This window comes from Callorhinchus milii, unplaced genomic scaffold, assembly GCF_018977255.1.
Source record: "Callorhinchus milii isolate IMCB2004 unplaced genomic scaffold, IMCB_Cmil_1.0 Scaffold15, whole genome shotgun sequence".
NCBI classification, from domain to species: domain Eukaryota; kingdom Metazoa; phylum Chordata; class Chondrichthyes; order Chimaeriformes; family Callorhinchidae; genus Callorhinchus; species Callorhinchus milii.
The window spans coordinates 16258140-16274022 of record NW_024704756.1 but is presented as its reverse complement, the minus strand read 5'-3'; the positions used below and the strand labels follow the sequence as shown (position 1 = coordinate 16274022).

Sequence of the window (15883 nt, the reverse complement as noted above, 5' to 3'; positions counted from 1 at the left end):
AGGACATTAAAGATCCTATGGTGCTTTCGAAAAGAGAAGGGAGTTTCTGTCTCCCAGTGTCCTGGCTAACAATCCCCCCAGATAAAATCAGCCAGTCACTTTGTGGTTATTTGTGGAAGATTGTTATGTGCAAATTGGCGAGCTCATTCACCTCGCCTGGCCTCCAACTTCACATTAAAATCCTGTGAAGCTCTTTGAGGGCGCAATGTTAAAATGCCAGGGTTGTTATTTATTATTGAGAAATGATCTGTTCGGTTAATAAGCGGTTCGGTTAAATGTAATTTCTCTGCATTATTTATTATTCTCTGTGGAACACATCTGAACATCTGGATACCAGTCTTGCATTGACTCTCAGGTAACTATTATTCTGTGTGCAGAAAAAAGGGCTTCAGATCGCATCCTTATGACTCACTCCCAAGTACTGTATCCATCATTATTCCTCTGCAGGAAAGTGCTCCAGACTTGGCATTGGATCCTGTATTCTGTGTGAAATCAGTCATTTCTACATAAGTTAATGCCAGTGAGCCAACAACAGCAGAAGATTAGAAACAGAGGCTGGAATGGAAGGAGCTCTGACTAACAGTACACAAGGTGTCTAATCCTTGCATTTTTGATACAGCGCCTTATCATGTCTTCGAGACGTTTCAAAGCATTTCACAGAATATACTGTAAAGTGAATTGACTGTATTTTGTGGGCAAAGCAGGGCAGTCAATTGCGCACAGTAGTGTCCCATGAACAGTTGTGGATCGAGTGACCACTTTTTTTTAAAAGGGATTTTATTACCCCCAGAAAAGCGATCCGCCAATAGACTAACTTACTGCTGGTAACCAGAGGCGTGTGGGGTAAGGAAACTGGCCTAACGTTTCGCCCCAGATGGGAATTGAACCCGGGTCCTCTCGCTTGCGAGGCGAGTGCTCTAACCACTGAGCTACAGGACTCCACCAAAGTGTTTAGATGCACTTCACGGGTCAAGAAGCACCAATCGCTCAATGGTTTTCTCTATCTTTACACGTTCAAAAAAACTCCCACGTCTCGATTTTAATGAGCTTGATTCTCCGAATTTGTGTCATATGACCAGTTATTATTTTTCCACAGAGCGATTAATGGAAATGCAGTTTCTTTTCTCACTCACTCTCTCTTTTTCTCTCTTTCTCTCTCATGGCAAAAAAATCCCCAGCTCCCTGTGGTGAAACGCCACAATTAATCAAAGGCAATAGCTTCATCTTCCAACACAACACAAACACACTGGGTTTTAGTTCCTGGCTTTGCTCCAAGACTCGATCATCTCGGCAGCCCCTGGGTTTGGAAACCAAGAGCTGTTCACACACAGTGAGTTTTCCTTTACCATAAACTGAAAAAAAGTGGCACAATAATAATAATAATAATCCTGGCATTTGATATAGCGCCTTATCATAGCTTCGAGACGTCTCAAAGCGCTTCGCAGGATACACTGTAAAGTGAATTGACTGGTGTGGGCGAAACTGTTATTTGAAATAAAATGTTACTTGGGTGTTAATTCTGACTGGGGACTTGATGTGTTCTTGTCAGATTGCACGTGGAGGGAGAGGGAGAGGGGGGGGAAGGAGAGGGGTGTGTGTGTGTGGGGTGGGGGGGTTGGGGTGGGAGAGAATCACAAAAAAATCAACAATTCATCTCACAATTATTGTGTGAGTGTGAGTGTCTGCCAATCTGTGGCTTTGCTCTCTGGATTTTCTATCCCTCTATTTCTCTTCCACTCTCCTTTTCTCTCTCTCACTCACTCTCTATCTGTGTAGTGTGTGTGTCTGTGAAAGTTTATAGTCAGGGAGTGTGTGTGAGTGTGTGTAAGGTCAGTGTGTGTGTGAGTGTGAAAATAGCTGATCTCCTATCAGAGGCGTCAGTAGCTGTGTGTGAAGTCACACACATTCACTCTCTCCTCCCAACTCTCACCACCTCTGTGAGTGTGTGTGAGTGAGTGTGTGCCTCAAGTGGATCGAATTGAAGGACTAACTGGTTATCTGTCTGTCTGTCTGGTGTTTCATATCTCTCTCCCTCTCTCCTGCCCCACATTGCAAACTGAGAGAGAGAGAAAGAGAGAGAGAGAGAGAGAGAGAGAAAATTCCCAGAGTGAGAATTATCACTGCGTCTCAACCCTCGACTCTGTGTCCAACTCATTGCAACGTTATTTAAGGAAAGGCTCAGAGGACACACACACACACACAGCAACACTGGGCACTCTCTGTTGGTAAGTCCTCTCTCTCTCTCTCTCTCTTTTTCAATGCAATGATTGTTTATTCAATTCCTTTGACTTTTTCTGGGGGAAAGTCATTTATTTGTGTGTCTGTGCGTTTTTTTTTATATTTGCACATTTTTTTTCGCGACATAAATTGTGAATTATTCACAGTTTCATTCCCAGGTTCTGCACTGCAAGAAAATGTATGATACACTCCTCTGTTTACTACTCTGTTTAAGTAAGGAACCTGGTGGTTAGGCGATTTGTGGATCGCTTTCCTGGGATCATTAATAATCCCTTCAAAAATAAAATTTAAAAGTAATAGTTCGATCACTCAATGCACCACTGTTTGGGGGAAAAAATTGGGAAGAATTATGAATCATCGTTGCATAATGCAAATAATTATTACATCAATTTATTTTTAATTTTAAAACGAAGTGAAAAATTGTGTCCTTTTATATTGCCTTCAAACCAATGGAACTATTCTCTGATTTTTTTTTGAGGGGGGATGTTGACTACTGGTGATTTATATATTTATAATAATAATCCTTACATTTTGATACAGCGCCTTTCATGTCTGGAGGACACCTCGAAGCGCTTCACAGGATTGATTGTAAATAATAATAGTAATGATCTTTGCATTTGATACAACACCTTATCACGTTGTTGAGACGTCTCAAAGCGCTTCACAGGATGTACTGTAAAGTGGATTGACTGTATTTTTGTGGGTGAAACGCAGCAGTCAATTGCACACAGCAGCGTCCCCACAAACAGTCGTGGATTGAGTGACCAAATTTGGGGTCAGTGGGGCGAAACTGTGGGGACTGTATACGATATACTTTGATCACTGGCCGGGAGTTAAGCAGAGGGACCAGAGGGGAGGGTGGACAGTAATTATGCCATGTGGCTCTCCATCAACCACCTGCCCTTGGGCAACAAAATGCCAATTGGTTTGGCCAAAATAATAACAGATGTCACCTCCAGTGGCTCCAGCTAAGACCAGGGGCTTATCAAGAGCAAAATATCCCTAACTGGTTTCCTGAAAGGTCAACGGGAGAGATTTCCCACCGCGAAGATGGCTGCTTCCTAGCCAGGGTGGGTTAAAGAGTTAACACTGACCCAGCACACAGAGTGTCTGGTGCTTTTGTTTACCCGCAATATACATAATATATACGCATACACAATGTATACACACACACACACTTATGCACACACATACACACACGCGGACACACATACAAATACACATATACACATACATCATGTGCACACACAATGTATTCACACATAGACTATATGGCAGGTTGTGGGGGGGAAACACACACAGTATTTACTCTATTCCCATTCTGATTACAGTTTGCAAATACAAGCAATAACATGGTTTGTACCACTTCTATTAATGGGGTCATTTGCTGTCTTCTGAGAAGAACAACCCAGCAAACTGATGGGAGTTTGGTGCAGTTTAGACGGGCAGTCAGTGTGTGTGAGTGCGTGTGAGTGTGGGAGGAGAGAAAGAGTTATAATTTGGCAGTAAAGGCTGGGCTTGACTTACACACAGTAATTAATGCACCTTAAAGTGCCAACACCAGAGAATTGTGCCAACCCAGACTATTAGATTTGGCTAGTTTGGGTTAAGTGAAAAGCGGAGAAATATGGACTGAGGATTAACTATTTCCTCTGGTTTGTACATGAAGTGTGAAATGTCACTTTTTAATTGAAAATCGGGAGTATTTTTCGGGGGGTTGGAATAGCTGTTGGCAATAAGAGCCCTAAGGAACCAGCGCGGAACAGGAATGTGTTGATAATTTAACAAGGCAATGAATTCCTTTTATTTGGGGGGAGGGAGGGAGGGAGGAAATCCATGCGTGTTCGTGGGATTTGTTACGCAGTCTGTCTGTCTGTCTGTCTGTCTGTCTGTCTGTCTGTCTGTCTGTCTGTCTGTCTGTCTGTCTGTCTGTCTGTCTGTCTGTCTGTCTGTCTGTCTCTCACACCTTTCCCATCTCCAACACAAAAACGAAAGTGGAAACCTCGTACCTTTACAGTGTATCCTGTGAAGCGCTTTGAGACGTCTCGAAGACGTGATAAGGCGCTGTATCAAATACAAGGATTATTATTATTGTTGTTGTTAACTCATTCATCTCATTCGCTCCCTCCCGCTGTTTTTCTCTCCCTTTCCATACCCCAGTGGATCCTTCAGTAGAGGTGACTGAGATGAGGGCGATCTGGAGAGTGCTGAGCAGAGAGCAACTGGCTCTGTTCCTTTACTGCGCTGTGCTACTGCTCAGGGCTGAGGTGGGGACGTTAGAGGCAAACAAAGGTAAGTAAGTCTGTGCGCTCATTCCCTGTGCACTCTCACACTCCCTCCTCCAGCCACGTTATAGCCTTTGTGTCTGAACAACAGAATCTGACTCACCGACAGTCACCACACATACACACACACAGTCACCACACGCACACACAGTCGCCACACACACACAGTCACCACACACACACAGTCACCACACGCACACGCAGTCACCACACACGGACACACAGTCACCACACACGCGCACACAGCCACACACGCGCACACAGTCACACACAGTCACCACACACACACATACACAGTTACTACACTTCACAGCAATCAGGTGTGAAGCTCCGTGAGGGGTTGGATGGCAGGATTGAGTAATTCTAACGCTTTAAACCGACAGCACAGCCTAGACTCTAACCCCAAAACGACGAAAAACACCACAGATTCTAACCCAGACCCAATGAGGTCCTGGTCCCAATAAAGTGTGAGAGTCTGGTTTGGGTTAATCCTAATACAAAACTGTTTGGGTGTAAATTCTCTGCCTGACCCACAGATCCATTTAGCCGACTGCCCGAGACACAGCCTCTGAACCTCTCCTAACCTGTGAAAACCAAGACAGGCTTCTTTCTCTGACAGTCGGGCACTCTGCTCATGTTATATTCAGTGTCACCGCCTTTGCCCTAACCCTGACTCACAGGCCACCATGTGGGCAATCCCTCACCTCACCTCGATCACTGCCTCTGCAGAAGGCTTCCTGGGCTTGTGTATATGTATTGCGTGTGTGTATGTATTGTATTGTGCATGTGTGTGTAGTGTATATTGTGTGTTTGTGTGTGTATGTTTTGTGTGTGTATGTATGTATTGTGTGCGTTAGTGTGTGTGTATGTATTATGTGTGTGTGTATGTATATTGTGTGCGTGTATAGTATGTGTATGTGTTGTGTGTGTGTGTATGTATTGTGTGTGTGTATGTAGTGTGTGTGTGTATGTATTGTGTGTGCGTATTTGTATGTATTGTGTGTGTATGTGTACGTATTGTGTGTGTGTATATGTGTATGTATTGTGTGTGTGTATGTATTGTGTGTGTTTGTGTTGTGTGTGTGTGTATGTGTATGTATTGTGTGTGTATGCACTGTGTGTGTGTGTATGTGTATTGTGTGTGCGTCCGTGCATATGTATGTATGTGTTTTTCCCCCCAAAACAAGGATTAAATATAAAAAGTAAACTTGAGGCACCAGATATGCAATTCCCTCGTTTCTATTCTGGTCCCAAAACAACACGCCCCGGACTGGTTCGTCCACGTGTTTGACATAGTCAGTGTTAGTGAGACTAGTCAGTCAGATACTTTCACTCTGCAAATAAACTTGGCTGACGGTCGTATTTCATCGCCTTGAGATGGCCTCCCGACATGAAAGGCACTACGCAAGTGTAAGTTGTTGTTGTATTCAGGGCTGTGTGAATCAGAAATCTCGGAATCAGAGTGTGTGTTGGGGGGGATAAAACCTTCCTGCATATGTGACATGCTTGTCTGTGTATTTGTGTGTGTGTGTGTGTGTGTGTCCATAACTGTGTGTGAGTGTGTAAACGCTGGCTGTGACAGATTACACACAGACAGAGAGAGACAGACATAGATACGCTCACTCACTATGTTTCTTACCCTGACTCTTGCTGGGATTCCACGGACGGGATTGTTGTGAGGTCAGTTTAGTGAGGTTAACCTGTGTTTGTTATGTATCTCCCCCACAAAAAAACACCCACAGAATCAGACACGGTCTGCATATTCCATGATAAGAAATATCGGATGGGAGAGAGATGGCATCCTTACCTGGAGCCTTACGGATATGTCTACTGCATAAACTGCCTGTGCGCTGAGGTGGGTGACCTGTGTCTGTGTGTGTGTCTCTGTCTGTGTGTGTGTTTGTGCCCCCCCCCCCCATTAGGAGCAACTCTTAGTGCAACCTTCCTGTCACTCTCTGCGCTGTCTCTCACAAGATTGTACGAAGCACAAGAGTGACGGGGGGAGAGAGGCGATGAGGGAGGTAAAGAGGCCAACAGACCTCGGGGCCCTAAGACACCACCTACCTGGTTTATTGGTTAATCTGGCACTGCTGGACAGCAATTACCGGGCAGGGGGCACAACCTTAGGCAGGTTTCCTTACTCCGCACGCCTCTGTTTACCAGCAGTAAGTGGAAACCCGATTGTTAGTCGATTGGTGGATCGCTTTTCCGGGGGTAATAATCCCTTCAAAAAAAAATAATAATTTGGCGACTCAATCCATGATTGTCTGTGGGACACTGCTGAGCTGTGAGCAATTGGCTGCTGTGTTTCGCCGACAAAATAATATAGTCCATTCTGTACTTTGCTCTGGTCACAGGAACTAACCAACCAACCACTCTGTGTTTTCCAGACCGGACACGTGATCTGCACTCCCGTGAAATGTCCAACTCTGCCCTGCTCCAGCCCAGTCACAGTCCCCCAGCAATGCTGCCCTCGCTGCTCAGGTAACCACACAACCGTCCCTGCAATATCTAACCCTGTTTTCCCATTCTCTCCCATCCCACCCTTTCCTACCTCTGCAATCTCCTACATTCATAGAATCTTACAGCGCGGAAGGAGGCCATTCGGCCCATTGTGCCAGTGCCGACTCCTCGAAAGAGCTACCAACTAACCCTCTCTTACCCCTCAGCCCTGCAAATTTAAGGGCTTACATCTATTGAATCCCCCCCTTAACCTTCTCTGCTGTAAGGAGAACAAACCAAGCCATCCCTATTGCGCCGTTCGCCCCTCTGAGCTTTCAGCTGCGACTTCAATGATGGAGAATCTCCGATCTACGCACAGAATCGTTGAAACCCCAGCACAGAAGGAGGCCATTCACTCAGCCCACTGGGGGCCACTCACTGTTCATCCCCTTTCATATTAAGTGTGTATCAGGCGTGTTATCTCCCCCCGGGCACCTTTGCATTAATGTGCAGCTGATAACAATGATGGACGACCCGTAACCTCTGTCACATTTGAGGTGGTGGGTCAGCCATTCCCCTCCTCAACAAACCCATTAAGAGCCCGGTTGGAAATGATTCCCAGTTGTCACTATCCAGCACCACGAGCCACAGACGCCACCACCATTAATATTACAGGAGCTGCAGACAACAGCTGAGACTATAGTGGGTCTGGAGTTGTGGGTCGGGATTTGGGGAATCATCTTCTCCCCTCTGTGGCTCTCACAAACCCAGCTTTGTCAGCTCAGTCAAGCATCACCTCTGCCGACAGTTGTTCACTGCAGTCCAGCTTTTCTCAAATCCTTCATCAAAACACTCGGAGTCTCACAAAAGGAAAGCGACTTGAGTCTGTCCTCCAAAGAGTCCGAATGATTTCTGCGTCAGTGGCACTGAACATCCGGTAACAATAATCCATTTGATGCCATGCCTTATCACGTCATTGAGACGACTCAAAGCGCTTTGCAAGATTTTACTGTGAAATTTGGCGATTGTATATCTGTAGGCAGACAATTTGCACACAAAATACAAAATACACTCTACGGTAAAATCCTGTGAAGCGCTTTGAGACGTCCTCCCGACGAGAAAGGCGCTGGGTCAAATATGAGGATCTTTTATCCACGAGGTGCAGTGAATGAACCCGTTCACCCAATGCTCGATATGAGCTTCAATCTCCCACCCCCCCACCAACAACCCCACACACCCCCACCTCCCAGTTTAATATCACAAGACGGGCCCACTCAATGGGGTCCTGTGTAACAAAATAAAATCGAATTCAAGTGAATAAATTCCCTTCAAACGCTCCCTCCCTCCTGGCAATGCCAACAAAGCAAAAGGCTCTCAGCAGAATATTTTATTTTTCACACAGACGCACACACGCACACACACACAGTTTTTGTTGTGGGGAGGGGGTGGTATTAAATAAGTCATACTGTGATCTCCCCGGTCGCGTCCAAGGCCAACGCCTTGGCACTGAGGCAGGGTGTCTGGCACCAGCGTTGTGAAGCCTGGCCACACTTCCCGCATCAGCCGTCTACATTTGGAGTCTCTGAGCTCGGCTGATTGCTAACACATTGACGCTCAGTCTGTCTCCTGCGGATACACATTGTGAACTGGAGAGAGAGAGAGAGAGAGAGGTGTGTGTGTGTGTGTCTGTCTGTGTTGGAGGGTGGGGGGTTATCGCCAGCGATGCAGACGCTTTGTGAGTGTCACATTGACATTGTCACTTGCTGCTCAGTGCACATTCTTTTATGCCTCTTTAGCCTAGCAGTTTGGCCCAGAAAATACACAGTCACTACACTTTACAGTATATTCTATGAAGCGCTTTGAGACATCTCGAAGACATGATAATGGGCTGTATCAAATACAAGGATTATTATTATATTGTGCCCTCCCCCCCACCCTTGCGTGCTTAGAACTATTCCAACATTTATATACAATAATATTTATTTGAACAGGAACATTTGTGCTCAGTATTAATCTCTTTAATCTCTGGGGTGTTTAGCAGCACCCCCCCCCCCCAGCCCATTGATAAAATCAGCCAGTCTGAGAACTGGAATAAAGGACGAAAGAGAGATTTCTGGCTCTAATATTACAATGGGGACTGTGTAGAGACCTAAAATAGGTATTACTCAAATATACAACTGCACTTATATAGTTATATATAAATATACCCTTTCAATGAATAATTTACAGGCAGAGTGAAATCCACAGCAAAGTGGCAAATAAGACTGGAGGAAGGAGTTGCCTGAAAGTCTTTAGAGGCTTTTGTAGATAACAGAGAGTGTGAGACACTCCACAGTCACTACACTTGACAACAGTTCCCAGCAAAGCGCTTTTTTGAGATGTTTCCACTTTACAGAGGCTGGACAAGCATTCAGTATAATCCTTGCATTTGGTATAGCATCTTATGTTCGTCGAGACGCCTCAAAGTGCTTCACAGCAGTTTACTGTAAAATGGTGAGACTGTGTATATTTTGTGGGCGAATTTGCTCAATTTATGCACAGCAATGTCTCACAAACAGCCCTGAAGCCATTGCGAGATGGTTCATTACTGTACGCAAATTAGCTGCCACATTCGTCTAGCGAAATAAGCAGTCACTAAACAACAGTAAAATCCTGAGAAACACTTTGAGAAGATCTTGGAGATCCTATAAGGCATCAGTTTATTATATGATGTTATTAGTAATCGCACTGTTTTATTGTCGGTTTGTCTCTAACTGCAGAAGAGCATCATATCTCGACGGCTGTTAAGATCATTGGGAAATCGTGTGAATATAACAGCACCACCTATCAGCATGGGGAGATGTTTGGAGCTGACAGTCTCTTTCAGTCCAGGCAGATTAACCAGTGTGCTCAGTGCAGTTGTTCGGTAAGTTAGTAATAAATTAGATACAGAACAAACTCCAATGCAAGCTCCCAACGATGCTCTCTTGAGACAACTTGCATTTATAAGTTGCAAGGTGACCTGATAGCCTCCTTCTGTGCTGTATAATTCTATAGCGGGTTAGTGGGATTGAATTGGAATTGATTCTATATAACGCCTCTCACACAGGGTAGCGTCCCAGAGCACTAGAGAGTCTGACTTTGAAAGAAAAGTCTTCAACTACACTGCCAACCTTTAACTTTTGTGACTCGTTCCTTTTCCATACTCCACATTAGCCTCCACTCCTCCTATTCCCTTCGCTCTCGTGTGTTCATTTATTTGCACAATTGAATGAAAGTAAAAGATTGACGTTCATGTTGTTTGGGACTTATCCCTAATGAGGAGTATTACATGCCCATTGGTGCTTCATATTGCTCACTGGGCTTTAAACTAACATTTGATTCTTTCCAGCAGTAGAGAGTTGTCATATTGAATTCTCCCTTTAGTAAGAGTGACCGATTGTTTTCAGTCCCAAAGTATAATGTATAACATGAGCGAGACACGGAGATGTGAGGGGTTTGACACTGTAATGTGATACGAAGGGAAAACCAAAGTCTATCAAGTACTGTTTTTAATGCACGATTCCCGGTTCAATCTGGCGAGTGGCGTGGTCTTAAAACCACTGTAGTTTCTCTTCCAATCTGTGTCAAGTCACAGATTTAAAGCAGCTTCCTCGCTAGCTCTGAGTATTTTGGATTGGATTAAAAGTAGACGATCAAAACGGGAAGCCAAGACTGAAAAAAACATTTTTTTTTTGTGGTTGAATAACATGATTAATTTGTTAACTAAAAGGTGCAAGTGATTGGGAGCGGGTGTTAGTATTTATCGGGAGCCTGGCTCAGTCAGTCGCGCTCTCATCTCTGGGTCAGAAGCTTGTGGTTTCAAGCCCTTAGGCATGACATAACCTCATAGTCTAAATTGGCACCAGTGCAGGACTGGGGAGCATTGGCTGCATTGTCAGTGGTGCCATCGTTGAGATGTTAACACTCATCCCATCAACACTATTCAAAAGAGGAGTTTCTGCCAGTGTCCTGGACAACAGTAAGTCCTATTATAGGTCCGTGCTTGCGGTCACCTCCTCTGTCCCCCCAGCTCGGTGTCAGGCTCTGCCACTGTTAAGCGCTCCTGAAGGGCACTATATAAATGCAAGATGTTGTTGTATGATTGGAATGACAAAGGGTGAAGTTTGGTTGGGAATTTGAAAGTTAAGACGATTAAATCCAGAAATGTTCCTCTCGAGAGTTCAGTGCTGCTTGTGATCTTTTCAAAGGCTTTAATGACTTCTTCTTTCCTGTGATCTCCAGGAAGGCAACGTGTACTGCGGCTTGAAGACGTGCCCGAAACTGACCTGCTCATTCCCAGTCTCCGTCTCAGACTCCTGTTGTCAGGTTTGCAGAGGTAATAATAATAATGATAATCCTTTCATTTGATATAGCGTAATCTTTGCAGCCTTGCAAAGACTGACGGAGCCTGTTTTGAATATAAATTTCTAAGTTTGCTGCACGGGTTTCTAGCTCCTAGCCAGCTAAAGGATTGGTTACAGAGAAAATATCTCTCCACATTGCTCCAAAAAAGCTTACCTCATTTCCACGAATGTTGCAGTTCTATTTTCCAGCCACCCCCCCCCCCCCCCACTCCCCATCATCCACTCATCCACTCATCATCCACTATTGGTTCAATAATGGTTTGTCCGAAGAAGCTTTCTGTGTCCTCACATGTCCTTGTCTGACCACAGGGGAAGGTGACTCCTCATGGGACCAATCTGATGGGGAAATATTTCGACCACCAGCCAACAGGGAGGCGGTATGTTATTACTGATGCAATTCGACTGCTAACTAAATAGGAGTAGATCTTTTTTGTTCACACACACACACAGAAACCCATTGCCATGCTTAAGAGTATCCAGATCAGACTAATAGTTCCACATATGTGTGCAATGTAGACCTGGAGGGATCCTTCCTGCTTGCTGATCAAGAGTTGATTAAATAAAGTACAGGTTGGCAAAGCCAAGGATTAGAGAGCCGAGAGTCTGCCTTGGGGTAACTGCTGGAGTTTAACCAGCTAAGACTGCAACGGCCTGGCATTGAGAGCACTGGCAAACTTCCTGCTCCCTCCAAATGTTGAAAGTTCACAACTGCTGGTCAAAGAGTTGGCTTAAAGTCCGCAAGGCACATGAATCCTTCTTTCCTGTGGTCTCCAGGAAGGGAACATGTACTGTGGCTTGAAGACATGCCCAAAACTGACTGTAAGATCATTTTGTCTTACAATTAAAGGTGACGCGGAGTTGCACAAAATTCCTAATTTCAGGTTTAATTCAGGAGCTGCTTTTCTGCAGTTCTTGAAAAGAAAACCAGCTTCCAAATCAAGCTTAAAATTCAGAATTTTCCATGAGCCAACGATCTTTGAAATGAAATGAACTTGCAAGCAAATACCGGGTGAAATTTTAGGCCTTGGAATTGGCATTGTAATAGAACAATCCAGACCTTTGAACTTCTAACACTCTTGACTTTGTTGGGACAGAGGCACTCATACCCGAAGACACATGAATCTCGAGGCCCCTCTGGAGATCCTGTTGTTAGTACACCTCGGGTCCCGAGTTTAAGACCTCGAGTGCAGCTGCCCGACCCTCAACAGGGATCTGGAACCATTGTCCAGATTGTGATCAACAGCAAGCACAAGCACGGCAGAGGTAACCAGAGCTTCACAAAATTACCTTTCCTTCTCCCATTATTGTCAGAGGTACCAACCTTCAGATGAGATGTCAAACTGAGGCCCTCTCTGCCCGTTCAGCTGGACGTTAAGGATCTCACGACAAAATTTGAAAAGAGAAGGGAGTTCCTCCTGTTATTCTGGTTGACATTTCCGTGGATAAACAGTCGTTGGCTTCAGGATACAACAACTTGCATTTAATATCGTGCTTGATACGTGGGGTAGCGGCTCGGAGCATAGCGTAATATGCGATGTGCAAAATGGCTGCTGCGTTTGCCTGCAAACACGCAGTCACTACGGGTGACAATAATTCCTCCGTGAAGCGCTTTGAGAAGCTTCACTGCTCCAGGTGCTGTATCAAACGCGAGGATTATTATTAGGTTTGTTGCACTTGTTCCAAAATGCAAAAGACTTAAGACAGACATAATGATTGGGATTGGAGGGGAACAGGAATGTGCGTGTAGCTTTATACTGGACCATGTATAGCCACGAAAGCTTCTCAGGCCGATTCACTCCCATTGAGCTGATTGCCCTCTCTGTTGTGTTCTCAGTCTGTATCTCTAATGGAAAGACCTACTCAGACGGACAGTCCTGGCACCCGACACTGCGGCTCTTTGGGGTGATGGAGTGCGTGCTGTGTACGTGCAATGTGTCAAAGCAGGAGTGTAAGAAGATCCACTGCCCCGAGACCTACCCCTGCAAATACCCACAAAAACTAGAGGGGAAATGCTGCAAGGTTTGCCCAGGTATCTGTTCATTTCTGAAACGTCACCTGTAGGAAGAGGTTTGGAAATGGTGCAGCCATGTCAGAGACAGTCATTCCATTTCAATGTCAAAGTTCAAAGAAAACAGTAATAATAATTCTGATTACTCCCTTCCTTACCCCCTCCTCTTCCTTACCCCCCACCCCCCCACCCAGCACTAGAGGAGACTGGGTTTACCCGAGATGAAGGGAAGGATTTGAGCTGTGGAGAGGAAACGGTTCCGGTCTACGAATCCTTCTCAGTCCAGGACACCGAGTCTCAAAAATACAGCAAGAAAATTGCTGTGAAGATCGACAGCCTCCCCGAGGTGGAAGTCCACATCTGGACACTAATAAAAGGTACATTTGATACAGAATTTCTGCAAACATCACCCTCGCTGTTCACCTGTTTTGCTTACCGGTTGGCCTTAGGCTCTAGACCAAAAAAAAAAATTTGGTCACTCAATCATATTTGAGGGATACTGCTGTGCGCAAATGGCTGCCGGTTTTGCCCACAGAATATACAGTCACTACACTATATAGTATATTCCATGAGACATGAGACATCTCAAAGACGTGATAAGGAGCTATCAAATGCAAGGATTCTTATTCTTATTTTGTTTTTCACATCTCTGCACATCAACGGTACCTCAAAACCTTAACGCAGAATTCCAATAAGACCTGCTCAGTAGCTTCAGTAACACTCTGGTGATGTATCGGTGAGAAACTGCTTTGGGAATGCGTTCCTCTGAAATGTATTTGCCCGGCAGCAAGTCAGTGCCTTAGTTCACAACAGGATGAACATCCCTGATGAGTGTTGGAATTTCCAATGTTGCGTCCGTTGTTTCCCAACATTAGGTGTTCTGTATCACTTCCGCACGGAGAAAGTATCGAGGAAAGACTTTGAGAAACAGATCAACCACGGAACTTTTACACTGCTCACACAGACCACTCAAAGTAAGTACCAAATGCCCAAGGAAATGGGACCACAATGGAGCTCCAGTGATGGAGCTAATGGTGGTAGGGTAATGTGGGGGTAGGGGTGGGGGGGAGGAAGTACATGGATTATTCCCAATCAATTTGACTCGTGCCCAGTGCTCAAAGTGCACTTCCCTTATCGTTCCATTATTTGATGCTTCGTGTCCAGGATCTGAGGCCTGAAATTTCACCGAGTCTTTGCCTTCAAGACCATTTTGTCTCAACTTGTCAACATTTACATAGCACCCTTCACATGAAGAGCTTCTCGGAGTGCTTACCCAGACCCAACTTTGTTGAATACTAGAGAGCTGTAAAACTCCTTATTTATATGGTGTAACTTATGTGTTTCTCGTCCAGGTCGGTGGAAGATATTCCGAGAGGGTGAAGCACAAATCAGCCGAATATGCAAGAACAGAGAGTGTAAGACAGAGCTGGACGACTTGCTAAAGGTTCTACAGCTGAACAAATCAGACAAGGGACACTGCTGAAAGAGAGAGAGGGAGGGGGAGAGAGAGCGAGGGAGAGGGGGAGGGAGGGCGGGGTGAAGGCATGGGCGAACTTTGAAATAAGAAGGGTCTGCCAAATTAAAACCCTGGTCTGTAGCTGGCCTGCAGTGTGTGGCTCTGTTCATATTAAAGAGCTCCTCCAAAATGCAACCTAAGCAAGGAGAAAATTGGAAAGTCAACAAACAAATTGGGGTTATCTCTCTTTATCACAAGTATTATATGAGAAGGAAAACAGAAGCAAGCGGCTTTGGGGAGGACAAAGTGTGGAGGGTGATCCCAGCATGTATTTATTTATATTATATCAAAAGTACATTTCTGACCTTAATTTTCTTGAGTATGTTTTTTTTAGCCAGTCAATGTATGTACATTAATATCCAAATCACTTCATGTATATCCCTTGTCTGTGTTACGTTAAGTTTCCTCCTTTGATCCATAAACCTGCGGAATATGTTGACAATATCTTTGAAGGCATTTGTACCTTATTTATGTACTGACACGGTATTGTCTCGCTCATCTTTACAAACTAATAAAAGTATAACCAGTCGTCAAAATCCCACTAGTGTTGTCAACTGCTTCCGGCTTGATCTGAATCAAAGAGGTGTTCATTGCATCTGAAAGCCAACAAAGCTCTTCAACGTGGAAAGGCATAGAACATGGCCTATTAGGCCTTTGTGTTTGTGCTGGTACCTTCGCCGGAGTTCTCTACTCCCAGTCAACTACTCACCTGTCATTATTATTATTATTATTATATACCAATGATGGTGCTAGCTTCTCCAATGGAACTATCCACTCTAATTCCAATTTTATTAATAATAATAATAATCCTTACAGTTGGAATTACGCCTTTCACGTCAGGAGGTCATCCCAAAGTGCTTCACTGCAATTCTTTGCTCTTTATCGTGTCTGTGCTAGTGCTCGCTCCCCCTCACCGGAGCTCTCCACCCTCATCCCTTTCCCTGCTCTTTCTCCATCGTGTCTGCACTGTACTGTACTGCGGTGACAACACCTCTTGTCATGAACAGCG

General features: G+C 44.8%; 1 protein-coding gene across 2 annotated transcripts; it reads left to right on the top strand.

The window, feature by feature from the left end:
* Positions 1–2064: 2064 nt before the first annotated feature.
* chrdl2 (chordin-like 2) lies at positions 2065–15410 on the top strand. Of its 2 annotated transcripts, none has more exons than XM_042340794.1 (12): positions 2065–2225; positions 4399–4530; positions 6266–6378; positions 6914–7007; positions 9725–9870; positions 11229–11322; positions 11660–11727; positions 12445–12613; positions 13185–13379; positions 13553–13735; positions 14234–14332; positions 14711–15410. In XM_042340794.1, the coding sequence occupies exons 2-12, from the start codon at positions 4425–4427 to the stop codon at positions 14839–14841; spliced, it is 1398 nt and encodes a 465-aa protein (XP_042196728.1). In that variant the 5' UTR covers positions 2065–2225; positions 4399–4424; the 3' UTR covers positions 14842–15410. The 2 variants fall into 2 exon arrangements, with proteins under 2 accessions (XP_042196728.1, XP_007892100.1); XM_007893909.2 differs by lacking the exon at positions 2065–2225 and adding an exon at positions 3626–3893.
* Positions 15411–15883: the final 473 nt, after the last annotated feature.